Source organism: Peromyscus eremicus, chromosome 8b (genome assembly GCF_949786415.1).
Source record: "Peromyscus eremicus chromosome 8b, PerEre_H2_v1, whole genome shotgun sequence".
Lineage (NCBI taxonomy): Eukaryota > Metazoa > Chordata > Mammalia > Rodentia > Cricetidae > Peromyscus > Peromyscus eremicus.
In genome coordinates this window covers 53,974,505-53,996,697 of record NC_081424.1, presented here as the reverse complement: position 1 = coordinate 53,996,697, position 22,193 = coordinate 53,974,505, and the positions used below count along the sequence as shown (strand labels likewise).

Genomic DNA, 22,193 nt, shown 5'->3' with positions numbered 1-22,193 from the left:
AGATGGCTCCCCACTTTATAGCACTTGTTGCTCCTGCAGACAACCCAAGTTCAGCTCCGAGCACCCACACAGCAGCTCACGAGCCAGTAACTCCAGTTCCAGGGGACACAACACCCTCTTTTGGCCTCTGTGGGGTACTGGTACACACATGGCATATACTCACAGAGACACATACACATTAAAAAAAAAAAGTGATACAAGTCTCTATCATGCAGTCAGGACTCAAGTAGTTTAATTTCTAGACATCATTTTGATACAGAAAAAAATTATCCAAAGAAACACAATCTTAACTCCACAGTGGCAGGAACAGGATATTAACTAACACTTGGTGTCCTCTCTAGTGCCAGACAATTGGCAGGCCCAGGTCCCTGAAGACATAGCAGACACTCTTCCTAATTGAACTATTTTTAGGCTCAATAAATTATTTGTAACCTGTACACATAAGCTATAAGGGAAAACTGTATGTATTTTTTCATATGACAAAATAAGCAATCAAGAGAATACTGATCTTGACCAGCAGTAAGCCAGTTATGATAATCTTCCTGGCTCCAATACAGAGGCTGTGTGGAGTGAAATTTTAACAGTTTTTGTGTACAGATCAAATGCAAGTATGGAACATTCTAGGCACCAAAGACCTTTGAGAAGTATACATACAACCATTAAAACCCCCAGTATTAACTGGTCAAGCCTAAACATCAATAATTGCAATCTGTCTATTATGCTGTCACAGTAACCACAACATACCAAACTTCACTGGAACAAGCTTGGTGTGATCTCTGGAGGATCACTTTGGGGACAAATAGCAAGAAAGTCTGGAGTCAGAGTTAGTACAGATAACCGAGGAGTTGAGTTCACATCCCTGGCAAATGCTAATGCCACTCAAGTGAGTATTTTTAGATCGAGGACAGTTATGCAACAGAGCTGCTTCAATGATGCAATGCGTCCTTCTGTAAAGACCAATAAAAGTGATCTCAGACCAGTTTTCCAACTACAGGAGAAGATTCAGAGCTGACATGTCTGAATATTTTGGAGGCAAAATGCAACTACAGGGAGGAACAGGTAGATATGAGGAGTATGCACAACCACCAGAGGTCATGGTGACATCTGGGCCTGCCGAGGGCCATGTGTGGGTCCGTGGCCCTGCTGCAGCTGGCGTCTGTGTTGCTACCGAAAGCCATTTGGATGTCCATGGTCTGTGGTGCTGCCACGGGCCAAAATGATCTACATGGCCTGTGCTGCCACCTGAGGCCATGGTGATATATATGCTGGCCTGAGCTGCCGCTGAAGGCCATGTCTGGGTCCATAGTCCTGCTGCAGCCAGGGTCTATATTGATGTCCATGGCCAAAGGCTGTGCGAATGTCCACGGACAGGGCTGCCACCTGAGACCATGTGCATGTCTGAGGGCTGTGCTGCTGCCAGGGGACATATTGATCTGAGTGGCTGGCACTGCCACCTGAGCAACATGATGTCTGAGCAACATGCTGAGCTGGCCCCGCCCCTGGCCTGCAGCGGGAGAGCTGGTCCCACCCCTCACTGGCCAGCAGCACCCCCAGTGATAGTGTTCAGTGACACAAGTGCAGGAGAGCTGCTGGCACGGCCCCTCCACAGCCGCTGTTCAGTGGCACAGGCAGTGGCGTGGGCTCAGGTGAGGTGGCCCTGGCTTTGGTGATGCAGGAGAGCTGGCCCTGATGGCATAGGAATAGGGGAGCTGGCCCCGGCCTTTGCCGGCTCCACAGCGGGAGGGGAGGCCCAGCGGAGACCCAGGCTGACTAACTCAGCTACCACCCAGGCCTAGATCCAGGGCCTTGACATGACCCACCCAAAACCTACCCCATCTAATCCTGAGCTGTTGGAGCATGTAAAGAGGCCAGTCCTGTAGAATCATAGCCACAGGATCTCCATGACTCTGAGCAACAGCAAGAGTCTCAGTGAGGGTCCAGTATCGATGGTGTAGCAGAAGCCAGAGGCCCTGAATCAACCCACCAGCTCACTGCATTGAAAGCTGTTTGGGCAAAGGGATGTACTGCATGGCACACCTCAGCACCCAGTGCCACTACACAAACGACATGTGACGGGGAGGCAGGACAGACGGAGGAGCGGAATGGTACGAGTACAGCGACAGCCTGACCGGTATGAGAGAAGGCTGTGACTGACAGAGGAGCAGGTCACCGCCCACAAGGATCGGCAAGATGTGCTTTTTTATTTTATTTTCATCTTAATTTTTCTTTATTTTCTTTTCTTTAAGGAGGAGGTTACAAGGGTGAAGGGCAGATGAGGAAGGACTGGGAAATGAATGAGATTGGGGTGCATGATGTGAAATTCCCAAAGAATCAATAAAAAACTATGTTAAAAAAAGAAAATTATGTAATGTAAATGGAAGTAATAAAATGAGCACCTATCTTGTAATCTGTCAAGAGGCTCTCTTTCCATGCTCCTCTCCAAAAGGAAATGAAGACTTTAAGTATATACCTTTCCAAACAGTGCTGGCCTTTTACTGAAAGTGTATATATACTAATTTGAAAATGATGCTAAGTGGCTTGCATCCTTAAAAGAGAGATGCTAAAAGATTTGAACAATAAGCTGTAATTTAGGGGCTCACTGCCAATTCAATGAAATAGAACACAAACCCACTAATTAAGGAGGGAAAGACAACAAAACTTAGGGCTAGAGAGATGGCTCAGCAGTAAAGAGCACTGGCTGCTCTTCCAGAGGACTAGGGTTCAACTGCCAGCACCTATATGGTGGCTTACAACCCTCCATATAACTCCAATCACAGGGGATCCAAGACTCTCTTCAGTCACTGCATACAGATGGTGCACAGACATACACGCAGGCAAAACACCCATACATATAAAGTAAAAATAAAGGGAAATTATAAAAACAAACAACTCACTGAGAGACATTCTGGCACAGAAGATTAAACAGGCTTCCTAGGTTCTCACCTAGGAACTTACTGCTTATCTCTTATTTGCAAAGGACAACACATTACTATCTTTGAACACTAAAATACACACAACTCAAAACTTTTTAGAAACTTTCCAAAACCTAGCTAAACACTACTCTAGTCAAAGAGTCAGAGAATCTGGATAGATTCATGTTACCACTCATGGTAACAGCTGCTCCCGATACTGCTCTACTGAACACTGTTCAACAGACAGCCTCCTCTGGCAGCTCTAACCGAAGACCACCTCATATAGACTCGGGAGGAACAAATAAAACTAGATGGTAACAAGCTCTGACTTCATCACAGCATTCAGGGTTGGGCTGGTAAGATGGCTGAGTGGATGCAAGTGTTTGTCTTCAAGCCTAATTACTGGAGTCTGAGCCCCATGACTGGACAATATGGTAGAAGGAGAGAACAGACTCCAACTCCCACAGGTTTTCCTCTGATCTCCAAACACTCACCATGGTGCATACACACACACCCCTGCACACATATAAATCAGTGCAATTAATTTTCCTTAAAGAATTCATGGCTGGCAAGGTGACTCAGTAGGTAAATGCACTTCCCCCAATCCTAACAAGCCCAGTTCACTCCCCTAAAAAAGAGAACTGACACCTTCTCTGACTTCCACAAGTGTACTGTGCATAAGTGATACTCCATACAGTAAGTGTAACAACAAAGAATGCACTATTAACTGATAAGTATAACATGATAAATTCAAGACAAATTAAAAATCAAGAAATAGAATTTAAAATTAGAAGTTTAAAAGGCTATTTGAAAGTTGGGTGTGGTGGCTCATGTCTATAATTCTAGCACTCTGAAAGTAAAGGCAGGAGTTTTTGGTGTAGAGGTCATCTTCAGCTACAAGTTGAAGACTAGCCTGGGCTATGAGACATTGTCTTTAAAAAAGCAAAGCAAAACAAACAAACAAAAGTATAAAAAATTGTTAGCAAAAAAGAAGGCAGGAAATAAATACCAAAGACTAACAAGGGGGCGGGGTGGGGCAAGACAACAGAAACAGGATGAAAAACACACTATTAATAATTACACTGAATGTAAATTTCCTAATAACATAAACCTTGTAGCAGGATAACTTCGGATGAGGATAACTGCTTCCAATGGCAGGAATAGACTGTGCTTTTGTGCTGACCCCTCACTGGACGGGCTTTTGCTTGTCCAAGGGCCATTTCACTTACTTGGACCTTAGAGGATTACTCTGATGATCTTTCATCCCTTCCACTATTAAACAGCTAAGTGACAAGTAACAGAAAATACGTACTAACGGATGGATGTCTTCCCCTTCACCTCCTTTCTGGTTACTGTTATCACTCACTCTGTGACAGAACCTACGTTCTCACCAGCTCTACACTGACTTACCGATGGTGTTCTTTCTCACCACCTTCTTGATCACTCTGAGAATCAGTGTCAACTTGGACCCTGATTCTTAAAGCATGTTTTATAGCATGTGGCTGTGTAGTTTCCGCTGAGATTAAAACCTTCCATTTTGGAGTGAGCTTGTGAAGAGCTGGGATGTTGCTGGGTGGTAGTGGCTCACACCTTTAATCCCAGCACTCGATTCGAAGACAGCCTGGTCTACAGAGTGAGTTTCAGGACAGCCAGGGCTTCACAAAGAAACCCTGTCTTGAAAAACAACCAAACAGCCCCTGGGATGTTAAAGGAGGGGTGAAACAACAGGATTTCTAAGGTCAGGAGAGGTGAGACACTCCATCTTTCAGGGGAGCTTAGTCAAATCAGGAAATAAATAACTTACTGGCTTCCAACAGTCCCTGAACTGACCAGACGCACTGGGCCACGCCCTCTCCACTCCTCTATATACAATTAAGGATTGCTGAGGGACAAGCTCAACTGCCCAGAAAAGCCAGAAATCAGCAGAGCTGCCAAAACAAACCAACCCACTCTGCCACCTGTGGAGCTGCCGGCAGGTTGTGCAGTGTACTCTGGGTGTCAGCTTCAGCCGAGCTAACAACATGCTGGAGTGGACTTTGGTGATGCAGCTTGTCTGCGAGTCATTTCTTGTCTTGTAAGCAACCCCAGTTAAAAAACACTGGTTCTTCAAGTTGGACTTGGGTGGTACCCTGACTTTGGTCTGCTGTCAGTTCCCTATCTGTGGTGAAGAGGTCTTTGTTAAGAAGAGTGTCCCACAACACACACCTTAAGCCAGACACTGCTTTTCCCAGAAGAGACTGTGAGTTCAGGGTCGGTCAGTCCTGGAATGCTGTCTCAAGGCTCTGCACCCTGACGCCCATCTATATGGACAGCAGGCACAGGAATGCCTATCTAGCAAAGCTGGGGAAGCTGCACACAGTGGCTTCTCCCTGGTCCACAGGGCTGTGTGCTGGGATGCTGTCTGGAATGACGCTGTCTGGGGTGATCTCCTGCCACGGGAATCTGGAGATGGGGGGCAGAGAGGGCTGGCGGTGGTGCAGAGAGTTTCAGTTCACTTTTTCAAAATCAAAGAATCAATTCTGATCATTAGCCCAGCTAGTCACAACAATCTAGTCCCCCAAGGCCAGACCCCAAAGGTCTGCTTTAATGATCCAAAGGCCAAAAGCTGAACAGTAAGCCTAACGCTAATCCACAGAAAGGTACATGAAATAATTAGAATAAAACGTAAACTTTTTTGTGTTCCAAGGCCTACTCAGCTTAAGAAGGGAAGAAAAATGTGTAATTTTAATATGTTTAACTACCAAGTTTGAAATCATGTTAGTTCCTTTGGAGAATATAACCAGAAAAGGATGCAAAAATAACTGTCACAGAAAGATTCTTTAAAAAAGAAAAAAGTGATGGAGATTCTCCCTTCAAGTTCCATCAATACACACAATTGTGAACAAGACTCATTTCCTTCTAGGTCAAGGGGGAAGGGTGGTGGCTGGCACAGAAACCCACATAAGGGAAAGAACAAATCAGGGAAGGCTTCCTGTGAAGGCTACCTTCTGATGTCACCTGGAAGGTGGAGGCAAGAAAGAAGTTCAAAGCCATACTTGGCTACCTAATAGTTTGAGAACAGCCTGAAATACATATTGCATATTTTAAAAAAATAACAGTAGAGTGGTCCTGGAATATCTCTAAGTAAAAGAATGAAAACTGGTTTAAAAAAAAAAAAAAGAGGACTCTTCAGTAGTGTGAGGAATCCCTTTAAAGGGATTTGGAGCACAACATTTTCAAAGCACACTTAAATCCACACATAGATGATTATTTGCCTCTATGAATAGCTCCCTAATACTTGCATCAGTTTTTAAAAGAACATCTAATGTGTTTAGTTCCAAATGCTGTAAGTCTTCCTCATCCCTGAGGTACGTACCTCCACAGAGTTTACAGAGCAGAGTCTAAGAAGGAGAACTTTGAATGGCAGAGAAGGGTTGAAAGGCTACAAGTCAGGCACTTCTCCTGGGGAAATTCCAGACTAAAACATTAAAAACAACATTTGTGTGGTACTTGATCAGTCTCCTGGAAATTCTCCAATTTAATCCACAAAGCAGTCAAAGTAATATCAGGACTCATTCACTTCACCCAAGTGGAAGATGGTCAGGTTTAGTAGAACGCCAAGCCTTCCTGAGTGGCTGAGAATCCAACCCTGAGGGAGCATAAGCCATGCCTTCTGAATACAGCGTGTTCCTGAGGTCCTAAAGCAGCACAGGTAAGAGGTCAGAGCGTCATGGAGAGTCAGTACAAGTGAAAGCTACGTTACTTGGCTCTGACCAACAAACCATGAGGCAGGCACCTAAGTTCTTGGAGACTCTTCTGGGCACAGGATCACACCTTTGGTGTAGCTCTGCCAGCTGATGAACACGGGGGCAGATGGTACAGCACTCTCTGTTAATCTAATGGAGCTGCTGGCATCTGTGGACCTGCTGGCTTACCCTGGGCATCTTTATGTAAGATCTCAGAGGTACATCACAAGCAGTGCTGACACCTGGGAAAGGCAATCTTCTCAAAATGTTCTTCCCACAGAAGCCAACATTTTTACATCTCAAAATGCTTGGTGGAAGACACACCTCCAACAGTGAGTAACTAACTGGCAGGCCTCTGCTTAGCCCTGCTCTTCACAACAGCAGTGTATCCTTTCCTGTATTCATTCAAGAAAGCATGTTTTTAGGAAAAAGTCCTCATTTCTGGACAAACAAAATCTTGACTCGGGGGACAGATTAAGCAAATGACAACTCAGAAAGTAGGTGACTGAAAGTCACCACCCCAGTGCCTCTGAGAACTGCACCAAAAGCCAAGTGTCTTCCTATTGGTTCCCTGACCGTCAATGGGGATTACCGAGGGCTCAGCATTAGCTCCCTTGACTCTTCTTTCTTTCACACTGTGCATCTTTAAAAACAACCAAACAGAACAACCAGACAGGTCTCTCTATGTAGCCCTGGCTATCTTGGAGCTGTCTACATAGATCAGGCTGGCTTCGAACTAAGAGATCCTCTTCCCTCTACCTCCCAAATACTGGGAACAAAGGTGTGAGCTACCATGCCTAGCATATTGTGCAGTCTTTAGAAAGAGGAAATGAGTGACTCAATAGTTTCAAATTCAATTGCACAGGGTAACTCTCTCCCTCCCTACCTCTAGTTAAAGGTTAACTCATCAACAGGGGTAGGGGAGGTGTCTTTATACAACCTTTAACAGCAAAAAGGTATTTGAGAGTCCATTTCTCATTCCTGCACTGTCTCCATAGTTTGAGTCAGGGAGAATGGGCAAGGTTTATAATATACAATTTCTCATTTTAAAAAATAGCTCTGCAGTAAAATGGAGCTCTATGACACTGAGGAGCCTCAGATTAGACTCTGCTCCAAACAGTGGACTCAAGATGACTCCATCTTAAACAAAGTGACCAAATTAATTGTCAGGATTCTCTAAAAGGAGTGACCAGCCTTAGGAGCTACCTATAAATAGACTGAGAAACTAATGAGATTTTAAAAAATATGTATATTCACAATTCTCTCACTGATTAATATTCTGACTACCTTAGTGGTAATCTCTGTTCTTTAGTTTAGCTATGTATAGAGGAGTGTTAAGACAGATTGCTTGGCATGTCTGAGTGTGGGTAATAGTGCTTGCCTTGCTGTACGGAAGCCACAGATAGAAGACTCTCCAATGATTACAAAGTGTATGTTGATTTTTCTTACTAGCAGTACTCTTGAGTCTACTTATAAGCTAGAAGTAAATATGCATGGATTCTCTATAACCTGCATTTAAAAAAAGGCTTTATCCCACCCACATACTAATCAGGCCCAATCCTGCTTAGCTTTCAAAAACAGAATAGATCAGATGCATCCAGGGTAGTATGGCCAAAGACTAAAACTAAAATTAAAATTTCTAACTCTGATTCGAAATCTAGCAATTAAGACTACCATATTTGACTATGTTAAAAAAAATTAATAAGCCTTTTTCACAGCAGATAATCCAAAAAGCAAAGTCAAAAATTATATAAAATATTAGAGAAATATTTGTTATATATGCCAAAGATAAAGGACTAATGTCCCCAATATACAAAGACTAATTTTTTTTAAGCATGGTCTTATGTAGCCCAGGCTGGCCTCAAACTCATATTTCTGCCTCTTCCTCCTGAGTGCTCATTTTACAAGTGTATTACCACCATACCTAGCTACAAAGAACTTACAAAAGTTTGAAGGTTTGAGATACAGTGGTAAGTGCACAGTTAGCATGCACAAGGCTCTAGTTCAATCCCTGGCACCAAAAGTTAATGAATTAATTAAAATAAAATATGAAAAAGATAAAGGGACCAAAATTCCTAAATATAAATGAATGAGGAGACGAAGCACACTATAACATTGATTACTTGGAAGCTTGAAGGCTTCAGAGTCTGAGGTCAACCTGAGCAACACACCAAGACCCATAATTCATAAGGAAGAAAAAAAAAGGGCCCTGGATATTTGAAAAAAAAGCAAAACAAAAAACAAAAAAATCTCAACTTTGTTCTTAAAAAGAGACGCCCATTACAGGCTAACGTCTGACATGGGGAAACATGAGTCTTTTTCTTTGAGTCTGAGTCACTTCTGTTAATGTACTTTCTAGGCCCATCCATTTTTCTTTACAGCTGAATCATTTTCCATTTTGTATATGGACCACACTCTTCTTACCCACTCATCTGCTAGTGGACCAGCCTCGAGGACTACCTATATAGAACAAGAAACTAAAGAGGTTAAAGAAAAGACTGTATTCACAATTCTCATGAAAATAACAACCAGGGACAGGGTAAGTGTGGGTATAACCTAGGACTCAGAGGACAGGAGAGGGTGACAGTACAGGTGAGAAGATAAAATACAGCAAAAGGACACCTGAGTCATGAAGAAGGACAAAGATTCAAGTGTGAAAATCATGGCACATACATCCCTCCCAAAGGAAGAGGAGGGTTCTCAGGAGTGCAAATCACACACTAAAGCAACATGTTAACAATAAGAGCACTTCAGTAAGAGTGACTCTCCTTGTATTTCATTCCAGCTTCCACATATGCTTAATTTAGGAAAACATTTACTGCCTTTTACCCAAGGTTCTAAGACTTGCCTTTATGGTTTCCATAGGAAGTGTGTCTGACACTACACAGTACAGTACAATCACTACTATTGCAATGAGCAGTTGCAAGGGGGCTAACCCAAATGTAGATATGCTGAATTTTTAGAAGACTGCAAGTGACACTCAAAAATTGTATACTAATTACATGTAGAAATAATAGTTTGAGTATATTAGGTTATGTCTTATTAAAATTAATTTACTCATCTCTTTTAAAAACAGCTCCTACTCAAAACTTCCAATATTGGTTATGTGGTTAATACTATATTCTTACTGCACAATGGTGATCTAGAATATGATATCGCTTTCTTTTTGAATTTTAAAAGTGTCACCAGTCTTTAATCCCAAAACTTGGAAGGCAGAGGCAGATGGAGCTCTGGGAGTTCCAGGCCAGCTTGGTCTACATAATGAGTTCCAGGGTAGCAAGGGCTATGTAGAGATCCTGACTCAAAAAAAAAAAAAAAAAAAAAAAAAAAAGTAAAATAAAACAAATAAATGAGAAAATGTAAGAACTCTTGTTTCCTTAAACAATTCCTTTGGTAAAGAGAAAAATGTTGATTTATATTGAAGATTCTAACTTCAGTAGGTGATTTCAATCTTGAAAATAGGTAATTCGGTATTTTAACTAAAAGGAAAACTAAACAAGTACTCGTACTCACGTGAAGTCATTCCCAATTGATCACAATCGATCACTTTTGTTTTCTGTACCAATAAAATCATTTCCCAAAGTCCTAAATATTAACTCACAGCATCTTATAAAGTCATTAAACATTTATTTCTGCTACCAGGAAGCCTAAAGACTTTAGCAATTAGTGCTTCCAATGTAATTTTCTATTTAACACTCATTCCTGAGGGTCTAAAAACGTAAGCAAAGAAAGAGAAAGAACTGAACAGTTTACACATTGTTAGGTGGTGGGTTACACAGGGAGGAAAAAGGATGCTATTGCCTTGAACAGGAGATATTCGAGGATAAAGGAAGGTCTCTAAGACAGAGACAGTTTCTTCTGTATTTTACAAGATCAAATCTAACTAGGCCAAGTGGAAAAACAACATATGTCACTGAGCATTCCCTAAAACAGCAACAATGAGGAAGAGAAACCAAATGTAGGCTGCCAGAAGGTACAATAAAAGCACCCAGCAGTGCAATCTTAGGCAAAACATATACAGGCCTGTTTGTTTGGGAAGCTCGGAGTCAAGTGTGTCGGCAGACCCAACTAGAATCCCTTCCTACCCCATCCCACGCCACATCCCAGGGCAGCTTTGACTTTCAGACAAAAAAACAAGATAAAACAAAACAATAACCACCTCCTAAAATACGATGTCCATCGCCAAGTGTTCTAAGGATCCATTTCTGCAATTAGACCTAAAGGGCTTGTTGAAATGTCTACTAATAATTCCATGTACACTGGAGGCCACAGGTCAGGTTCTGTTGTCTTAAGAAGCAGCTGCACAAGCTTCCTATAATACATACTCAGGAGTGCCCTGCAGATAAGAAAGCAACATACTATAGGTTCCCCATATCCTAGGAACCCCAAACTGATGGTAGAACTAGTGACAGCAGCCTAGTCTCTCTTGGAGGGATGTCCCCTACCCTACAACTCCTCATCAGCTGTTATAATCCTCTGTGCTTCTCCCCTCACATGGATAGGAATAAAAAGTTTATAAATAAAGAATGGGAGTGAGCTAGAGATCTAGGAAAAGACATCTACTAGGATATAAGGCTCAATACCCTTTACAGGTCATTTACACAGCATCTTCCTCTCCCACCTCTGTATACAGCAGTCGGCTTTTGTCTCACATTATGGTGTTTGTTGCATTAGCAACGGGTAGGGAAAGATTTCAAGTCCTCTTCAAACCGGCTTCTTTCACTATGTTACCCTTGATGCCAACATTTCCAGTCCCTATTCCCCTACCATAGGATAACAGTGCATCTAAGAACAAAGAACACATTTTCAGAAGAGAGGGAGTGGGGGAGAGAGAGGGAGAGAGTGTCTTAGGGCTCTATGGCTGAGATGAAACACCACGACCAAAAACCAAGTTGGGGAGAAAAGGCTTTATTTGGCTTGCACTTACATATTGTTATTCATTACTGAAGGAAATAGAGACAAGAACTCTAGCAGGGCAGGATCCTGAAAGCAGAACTGATGCAGAAGCCATGGAGGGTGATGCTTAACTGGCTTGCTTCCCCTGGCTTGCTCAGCCTGTTTTCATATGGAATCCAGGACCACCAGACCAGGGATAGCACCACGTACCATGGGCTGGGGGCTGGGCCCTCCCCTACTGATGACTAACTGAGAAAAAGCCTTACAGCTGGATCTCAAGGAGGCATTTCTTCAACTGAGGCTCCTTCCTCTCTGATGACTGTAGCTTGTGTCAAGTTGATACAAAACCAGTCAGTACAGGAAGAGAGAGGAGAAAAGAGAGAAGGGGAGGGAAGGGGGTAAGGGAGGAGAGGAGAGGAGAGAAAGGAAAGGAAGAGGGAAGGGGAAAGAAGATAAGAGAGAAGAGAGAGAGGAGGAGGGAGGGAGGAAAGAAGGCAGGCAGGAAGAGTAGATGTGATATAACCCCTGCACTGGGAAGTGCAAGAATAGGACCCCTGGGGTTTGCCGGCCAGCCAGCCTAACCTAGTGTGTGAGACCCTGTCTCACAAATCAAGGAAGACAGCTCCCTAGGAATGACACCTGGGGTGCGCTCCAGTGGCACACACTGGCGCGCGCACACACACACACACACACGCACACACACACGCACACACACACACACACACACACACAGAATTAAAACAGTTTAGTAATACCAAATCTTAAAATTTACTATTTTCAGGCTCTTACAAAAATACTGGAAGTAAAAGGCACTAGGATTCAAAAGGAGTAAGAAACAAAGGGAATACCCCAGATGATAATCACAAAAGGGATTCTGGAATCAGATGGGAAGCAAGCCACTGAGCGACTCTAATGGAGATGCAGTAGCACAAAATGATTCGGGGGGGGGGGGGGGGGCGCTCTAGGGACAGAGTTAGACCAAGTGAACCACATACTGGATGGAATCGGAGTGGAAATAAAAGCACTGAACAGAACACTAATTTCTGAATTCACATTTGATTTCTTAACATTTTTTTCTCGGAAAATGATCTTTCAGTGGTGTTTGCGGTATACAAAAGTGCTGCCTTCTTCCCTCCCACAAACAACTGCTACTACCGCTTTTTGTCATCACTATGTCTGGCCCCACTTGACCACCCAGCCTTGCCTTCTCCTAATCTCCACACTGAACTGTTGAGTATCCAAGGTACTTGTTACAGCCATTCACAACCACTCACTGTCTCTCTGCTCACCAGAGTGCCTCTTCATGTCACCTTCTGGAAACAGTGTCATATGGGAGGAATACAGAAGTAAACTCAAATCCTAAGTCTGCTGTCATCGAGCCCTGCAGCCCAGAGGAAGATCTCCTCTCTGAGCTGCAAATCTTTCGACAGTATAGCAAGGTTAATACCAAGTTGTAGAGAGTTGTTCAGGGCTAAAAATAATGAACAAAGAGCACATGAAGAATTATGGAGCCTTATGTGACAAGTGTTTTCAACAACAGCAACACTACAGCCACCTGAATGGTAGCCATTGTGATGCCCAAGTTATCTAGGCCGGAAGAGTTCTTATTTCATCACTGTACAGCCGAAGCCCAGCAGGGTCCACCTCAGCGTGGTCCTTTAAATGGCAAAGCAATCAAAGTAAGCTCCTCAGGGATAGCTCACTCTCTGACGTGCCCAGAGAGCTTCTCTGATGACATGGGGCCACAGCACATCATCCTCCAACCTTCTACAGTACTCAGTAGAGATTAGCTCAGTACAACAGCTACAACACACTTCTTCAGGCATGGCCTTATAAAAGGGGGCAGTGAAGTTAACTGTGGCAATGTTTTAGAATATATTAGCACACACGTGCATGGAGGAGCATGTGTCACAGTGTGTGCAGAGGTCAGAAGACAACTTTTGGGAGTCAGTGCCCTCCTGACATTGTGGGTTCCAGGGATGCACAGTTCGTCAGTTGCACAATAAGTGCTTTTGCTCTCTGAATCAAAAGAGAACAGCAAGTGGAAAGAACCACAAATAACTACCATTGTACTACCTACTGCTAACTACAAATAGATGATCTAGGAGACTCTGCAAGAAATAAAAGCTTTGTGGGCATTGCTGGCTTTAATACAAAATTAGTGTATATATTACTAAATGTTAAATTCTGCAAAATGCTTCTAAATTGAAAGTTTTCAATGCCATAATAAAACCCATTAGTTTGTATGTTAACCATTTTTTCAAGTATTTTCAGCTCTTACGAATTTAAGAAAGCTAGTCAGCCGGGCGGTGGTGGCGCATGCCTTTAATCCCAGCACTCAGGAGGCAGAGCCAGGCGGATCTCTGTGAGTTCGAGGCCAGCCTGGGCTACCAAGTGAGTTCCAGGAAAGGCGCAAAGCTACACAGAGAAACCCTGTCTCGAAAAACCAAAAAAAAAAAAAAAAAAAAAAAAAAAGAAAGAAAGCTAGTCAACCCTGTGCTCTAAGGTGTAGACCTGGAGTCTGGCTCTGAGTCTTCACCCCACAGCATGACAGAGCCATAAAACTAAATTTAAAAGATCCTCTCATAATCCAGACATTCCTGTTTTGTCTAGAATTGTGATGTATGCCATGCAGTGGCTTTAAAAGAAGGGGGAAAGTACTTTAGAATGATTTTTATAATATTTTAATAACTCTTGGGGAAACTAAGTATATATCGTTAAGTACAATCTCCAGAAAAGCTAAGTGATAGCATTTAGGGAAAAGAGCTGTAAAGAGGCTTGTACTAGGTGTGGTGGTGAAAAGATGGGAAAATAGTGTTTATGATATGATTTGGAAGCCAGATACAGAGGGAAATCTTGCTATAACAACTGGGTTTGGGACCAGAAATCCTCAGGGAGATCAGAGAAGCTTGACTGCTGACTCTTTACCTACTGAAATGTAGAGTACCAAGGGTCCTGGTTTAATGGTGGAGCGGCCAGTAGGAAAGGAGTTATACTGTGGTGACTATGACTTGAGACTACCAATGTCCAATCTTAAATCTCATATATCAAATTGAACGGTGTAATCTGGAACCACAGGGAGAAGACAGGAGACAAAGAGATAATCTTTAAAGAGCTGTACCCTCTCTAACATTTAAAGATGGGGTGGACAGGGCTACAAAGTAAGGTAGAAAGTCAAGGCCAGGAAAGTAAAGTAGGAGAGCCTGGTATTCTGGAAAGAGAGAACTCTACTGATGCCTTAGGTACCTCAAGTGCAGAAAGGAGACCTATGGGTTTAACACTGTAAGGTCACTGGGAAGGACAAGGCTCTTTATTACCATTCCATCAGTTCAGCTGCAGACATATATGTTTAATTACGAGTGCTCCTAGCAGCCAGCCGTATATACTCCACTTTACTGCAGTGTGGTCTCACGGCTGCTTAAGTTTGGTCACGTGCTGTGCGATGCTTTCTCTGATGTGCTCCCCTTCTTCTGCACATTGAGCAGGCTCCTGTGGTTGCACTGACAGTGCTTTTCTCAAGTTGTCTGCTCAGCGGGTTTGACACACTTAGTAGAAAATGCTGCTTAGTCTTTCAAAATATCCTTTAACTCTTGTTGTTGTTGTTGTTGTTTTGTTTTTTTGAGACAGGGTTTCTCTGTGTAGTTTTGGTGCCTGTCCTGGAACTCTCACTCTGTAGACCAGGCTGGCCTCAAACCCACAGAGATCTGTCTAGCTCTGCCTCCCAAGTGCTAGGATTAAAGGCGTGTGCCATTGCCACCTGGCCAGTTCTTTAACTCTTTATTCCAGTCCATTATGGCTTCTTTCCCTATCATGAGATGATAATAAAGAGCCTCACTCATAGAATGGGCAGGTTTTGCCATTCTATTAACAAAAATTCCCATTTCAAAGCCTTAGACTTCAAAACTGTGGGAGGGGACTACAGATTTGCATGTAATACAAGTTTTGAGAAAATGGGACTAAGCTGAAGGGCCTCAAAGGGCTCTGAATTAAATTCCAGCTCTCTTCCATACACATTCCATGAAATTAGACAAAATGTCCAGCATCTATGCTGTTGTGACTCTTCTGGGAACCATGGAAACAGTCACAAGGCTGGAAGCTTCTAGTATCAAGGTTGTCACTGGGCAGTGGGATAACTATCTCAGTGTGTTTGGGACTTCCCTGGATTTAGCATGGCTAGTACCACACTGTGAAACTAGCACAGTTGGTCACGCTACTCTGCAGGCAGTCATAAATGGGACACATTCTAATGTGAAAAAAATAGAAGTTAATGAAGAATAAAAATGTACAGTGAGGGAAAAATGACTCAAAATAGTTTCAACAATGAAACAGGTCACCATCTATGAAGTACAGACCCCTATGTGGTAGGCAGACTTCTAAACTCACCCAGCTTAACTTGTACAATCTGTAGTACCCTTCCAAGAATAGAGATGGGGATAGCCAATTCAGGGAGCCCTTCTCCAGGGACAGAATCAGAAAGATTACACAGAGAGCAGAGGCTGAAACAAGTTCGCTGAATGGTCCCTTAGGCCCGAAAGCCTTTGGTCCTACAACCCAACAACCTGATTGAGCATACTGTGTTACCCAGACTGAGAGATCTGGAGCAGAGGCTACACTGTATGATGATTTCAAAACTACAGCACTGTGAGACCTAAAATATATGCTGCTTTATCAAACATATTCATGCTGATTTATTACATATCTTTTAAGACAGTACTCAGGTTACGTATATGTAAGACATGTGTTTTTTATATTCACCATGGTAAGTCTGAAAGTATCTATAAAATATAGTTCCTCAAAGTATAAAATTCTCCAAGAATAAATAAAAACATTATGTATATGCATATATATGTATGTATGTATGTATATATATATATATATATATATACACACACACACACTCCTGAATTTGTACTTTTAGTAAAAAAAGTTCAAACTCATAAGAAAGTTTTTAGTAAATTAAACTCACACTGAGAAGCAGACTCTCAACCTGGCTTTACAGTGAAATTTTCAAATTTCGATGGTAGAGTGTAAAATGGTATAACCTGGAAAACTATTTGGCAATTTCCACTCTTAAGTACATGCCAACACTATGACTCAGAAATTCCACTCTCTGAGTGCATAGCTCTACCAAAAGATATACACTGTGCATGAATGTTCACAGCAGTTATGATTATAACAGCCCCAAACTGAAGAAATCCAAAAGTTCATCAACAGAATGGGCAAATTGTGTATCTTACATCAATGGGAAACTAACACCAGTTACAAAGGACAGTCTAACAATGTACACAACAGAGATGACTCTTGGATGTTACACTAAGTTTTCAGTGTTACCCTTCAGTGAGGGTGTGTCTTACTGAAGCACAGTAGCACCTCTATAAAAGACCTGAGGACACGAAAACAAGAACACCTATGAAACAAAGAGTAAAGCTTGGGACTTTAGTTTTCATAACTAGGAACAATACATTTCTATTGTTTATAAACTGTCTAGTATGAGATATTTTATTACAGCAGCAAAAATGGTCTAAGATGAATATAAAGTCCGAGAAGGAACAGCAGCGGGTCTGTGTAACAGGTACTGAAATACTCCATAATTAAGTGGATGAAGTTTACGTGTGAGACTATAAATTATATTGCTACAGTATGACTGCTGTGCTCCTCTCTAAATCCCTAAGTTGAAACAGAACCCAAAGAGAAGGCCTTTAGAAAGGGATTAAGTCATGAGAGCAGAGCCCTCATGAATGGGATTGGTATTCTCAGGAGATTCCAGAGGACCTCTCAACCTGTTCCAACAAGAAACACTCATCAGTGTGCAAGTCAAAGGAGCATACCCATCATCCTCACGAAACCCTGCCAGTTGGCAACCCAGATTTCAGACCAACCTCCAGAACTGTGGGAAGGGAGTCTTCACTGTTCATAAACTACCAAATCTGTGGTGTTTAGTTATAGCAGTCTGAATGGATTGAGACACATATCTCAAAAATATACTTGCTTTTGCATAACCATCTAATGACATTTTAAGATACCTGAAATCGTCACAGATTTCCTCATATGAAACAATCAAATAAGCTACTGAACAATGAAGCATATTATCATGGTGTTATACAAATAAACACTTAGCAAAAAACTATCAATCATGGCCTTCTTTTAATACAGTTGTTAGCACTTAATCATTCCTCAACAAATAGTTAGAATAAACTTCACATATAAGCCACTTTTGGGTTTTAGAAGGCCAGAAGAATCTATGTATAAATATAGAATACACAAACATCAATATAATAGAGTCTATACAGTGTGAAAAAATGGGTCTTATCAAATTAATGAGTTCTTTTACCTCCAAATACAAGAAACACAGGCTAATTTTAAGCCATCAGCACAGAAACAGTAATTGGCTACTGAGGTGGAGACAGCACCACTGTGGCTTTCACACTGAGCCTTAGGATAGATTACACCCTTTCTCTGTCATGGAAACCAGGAGCCTAAAAAGCTGGTTAGGATCATCTAGCGTGATTCTTCCACCGTAATTCAGAAACCCCATAGTGGGTATCCCCCAAATAGCTGTGCCTTTCAGAAAGGCAGCAGCAACTCTCAGGAAGGGAGGAAAGCAGGAAAGGAGAAAACAGTGACTTACTTGTGGAAGGACAGGACACTGTGAACAAAGCCCATCTTAGGATCTTTGTTGGTGGCATACAGGAGACAGAATTCACAGTATCAAGTCTCACTACCACCAAGTCTAAGAAACTGAAAGAAACTAAGAAGCCTGGGGCCAGGAAGGAGGCTGAAAAAGACCACTATAAGTGACCACAGAAAAACTGAAACAAAATCCCAGCTCACCTCACTGTTGTGGCCTCGCAGGTTGAAGTTTATCCTCTGTGGCGTACTCCTATCTCTGCGACAGTGGCTAGAGGTGAAAGTCACCCCCACCACACCTCGCCCATTGCCTGTGGCCAACCACCCTTCTTCATAGTATCGTCTTCTACACACAGGCTTCTCCTTCTCACTCTTGGGCACACGCCCTTTCCAGGACAGGCAGAGGATGTTGGAGTCACTGCAAAGCACAGGCCCATGTTCCACTGCTGCATACATACTTTTTTCAATGAATTATTTCACTTCAAAAGTACTGAGAATTTCAAACCAAGTTCTTTCATTGGCTTATTTTTGTGGCTGAACTCGGTTGGTTTGGTTTTCTCCTTTAGTTACAACTGATCTAGAGTCTAATTAGGTCAGTATTTTATAAAGATCCACCAAATGCATAGTGAAAAAAATACCTCTATAAAAGATATCATCAGTCTGCTAAGAAAGGCAATGCCTAAAAACACATGGGGTCCATTTCCATTTTCAAGTTCTCAGGGGAAAAACATGCCAATCCTTTGGAGAAAGAGCTGTTAGTAAGTAGTGATGGAGAACCAGTTCTCTTCGCCTTTACTCAGTTTGGTTATTCTCAGCCTGAGCTTCCAGTTTTGTGTAATGTGATTCCAGAGATAAAGGGTTGCGAACACATAGATTTCAAGTAACTTAAGGCAGTAAGAATCCCTCTAACTGGAATTTTCTATTCAAAAGGTCAAATGCAGACAATACAAGATCATCTTCCTTCTGAAGCCACTCTCTGGCACATTTTCTGAACTAGACAAATTTCTGCTGTGTAGCTGAAAAGCTTGCATAAGAGAAAAGGCACACTAACGTGCAAAATCAGACTGGAGCTCGTGTGCAGACAGCAGCCCAAATTTTAGGAAGAAAAACACTTTTTCCCACTGTTCACAATCAGAAGTTTTCTGTCTCCAAGACTGGCCCTGTGTCCCTAGGAACACGGGGCTCCCTACAATGACTCCTCCGTTGGTTGGAGCACTCCTCAGTGCCATAGGGACGGGAGCAAAGCCCCTCTCCTCAGCAGAGGTAGAGGATAGAGCTTCAGACTGGACCAAGTGCTTTCTTTGTCCTTGCTGACAGAGAGGCTGCACGAGTTTGTTTCTCCTTAAACTCGTTTCTCTGCTTTTCTGCTCCTAAAGATCATGTATTATTCTATTTTGATGAAAAAAAAAAAGCAGTCTTTGAATTAAGTCCACTAAATAATCTTCCTGTCATATGCAAGTCTTGAAGCCATTCACCCAAGTGTGTATCAGAGTCCCCCGAGCTGTAGCATCTCTTGAGAGCAGCTCCGCACTTGGCTGAATGGCACCTTCCTGTTCACATTCAAGCCTGTTCACATACCTTTAGACCAAGAAAGGGGTTTCCTTGATATTTATTTTGTAACTGACAGTTCCAATTAGTATTTTAAAATACCTTATATATGCAGAAAAGAAAAAAGATAAACAATAAATAAAAAATTGTCCAATAGTTAGCTAAAGACACAAAGGAACCTGTTCCTTTTCAGATCTGTCCCGTCACTTGAGCCACAAGCACAGTAAAAGTCACTGAGTTTCAGTCCAGAGTGTTCAAGTCTGCTCCTTCTCCAAGCTGGAGAGGTATTCTTGAGCTTACTCTCTGCGACGTTTGCCTCTGCAAACCTGCTTTACCCACGAACACGGACTCCAGACCCCAGCAGTATGGAGCTGTTCCATCTGATGCTTAGATTTCTTTTCATATGTGTAGAATGAGCCTGTCCTCTTCTGAAGGTGAGTGTGTGGAGAGAGGTTTGACATATACAGACACACTCTTCAGCTGGCACTTGATATGTTTGTTTTCCCAGGTAATTCAGGAACCATTAGATTATTCGTGACTTGAAGGTCTTGGACTCTTACAAATCTGTAAAACAACAACGACAGAAAAACAGGATAGATGTATATTTTTCAAAATAGCAAATAAAAGGTCTAACAAATAAGTGCTATAGCTGAAATTAAAGAATAGTTTTTACATTTACAACTATTGGATGAAACTACTGATTGTAGTGACTGGTAAAATCCAGTAGTGGATGGATATGAAGAAAACATACATGAAGAATACAGCAGGAGGAGTTATCTGCCATATACTGTCAGACTGCACCTGTCAACGGCACCACACTGCCCCTTCTAAAACTCTAGGCCCTCAGTGTGGTTCTTTCTCCTACTGATGACTTGGTTTAAGCAAATTTTCTCAAAAATAAAACTCAAAAAGACCCAGAAAAGTTAGTGAAATGAATTTGTAGGTTTTTTGTTTTTTTCCATCATTATTAAAGGATATTCCTTAATAACCCGAAACAACAAAGACCTTTAAAAAGCTCCCATATCTGACAGCCAGCTATCACTGAGCAAAGCACAGCTGTTCACTCAGTCTTCAACTTTTCTACTAGCTACAAACTCCTAGAGCAGTGGTTCTCAACGTTCCTAATGCTGCAACCCCTTTATAAAGTTCCTCATGTTGTGATGACCCCCAACCATAAAATTATTTTTGTTGTTACTTTATAACTGTAATTTTGCTATGGTTATGAATTGTAAATATCTGATATGCAGATGGCATTAGGTGACCCCTGTGAAAGGCCATTGGAAACCCCAGAGAGGTCGTGACCCACAGGTGAAGAACCACAGCACTAGATCCTCTTTGGCTGTCTTCCCTGTGTTTTTTGACATTTGCATCAATCTGCCAAAGCAACAGTGATCGAACTGTCAGTTCTATCAGGACCCAGCAGAGAAGTACCGACTGCACTAGCAGGCTATGAATATTTTAAAGCCAGAGTATCTTCACAATAGACTTAAACCAGCATTTAAAAAAATGATTTTCACCCTGTCTCGAAAAACCAAAAAAAAAAAAAAAAATGATTTTCGAGACTGAGTCTTGCTAGTTCCTCGAACCTTGGATCCCCCTGCTTTAGCTTCCCAAATAAACAAGATTACGAGCATATGCCACCAGACCTGGCAGCAATTTGATTAAGTACTGACCTTTACCTAGAGCAGCAAAAATTATTAATTTAACAAAATGCTGACCTTTTAAGTTTGTGGCTTTTTAATATTTCACATTCTAGATTATCAAATAAGCATCAAAGCACCTCTAATGATGGTCAGAGTACATGGGAATCCCAATGGGGAGTATTCGTATACAGCTTAAGTGGCAAACTGAACTCACTGTTCTTCCCCAAACACCATATCTACTGAAAAGAATAAATGACAAACTGCTTGTCTACTGGGTAGACATTTTCTTGAACATGAACAAAGGGAGCCTGTCACTTGGGCAGTATTTGTTGCCAATAATAAAAGCTGAGCTTTCAAATTACAATCAGAATTTTAAGAACATAAGCATCCAGTATTCTAGATTCAATAGCTCCCTAAAGCTCAAAGACCTTTCCCATGCAGCTGAAGGTAATACTACTAAATAAATGAAGGAATTTTGTATTTTATATCTCTTTGTACTTCGAGGGGTTGGATATATGATTTGTCCCCAAGAGGTTAAGGTGCTGGAAGCTTGGTTTCCCAGTGTGTCATACTTAAGAGGTGGTAAGACCATTAGAAGGGAGTCCAGGTGCCAGTTCCTGGAATTCCCCCTGAGGAGTAATGCTGGTCTCACACACTGGGTTAGATCTCACATTAGTAAGTTAGTTCTTACAGAGTAGGTGTTGTAGAAGAGTGAGTGTGGTCCCTTGCTTTCTCTTGTCGTGTGATCGATATCTCTCTCTCTCTCTCTCTCTCTCTCTCTCTCACACACACACACACACACACACACACACACACACACACACACACACACACACGTCTGT

The 22,193-nt window shown here is 42.1% G+C and overlaps 1 protein-coding gene across 1 annotated transcript in view; it reads right to left on the bottom strand.

Moving 5' to 3' along the window:
* Tulp4 (TUB like protein 4) overlaps positions 1 to 20,047 on the bottom strand; it is a 109,773-nt gene extending 89,726 nt beyond the window's left edge. Inside the window, exon 1 of the mRNA XM_059272819.1 lies at positions 18,365 to 20,047. Coding sequence (XP_059128802.1) covers positions 18,365 to 18,616 — 252 coding nt within the window. The 5' untranslated portion in view covers positions 18,617 to 20,047. The remainder of the gene's footprint in view (positions 1 to 18,364) is intronic.
* Positions 20,048 to 22,193: the final 2,146 nt, after the last annotated feature.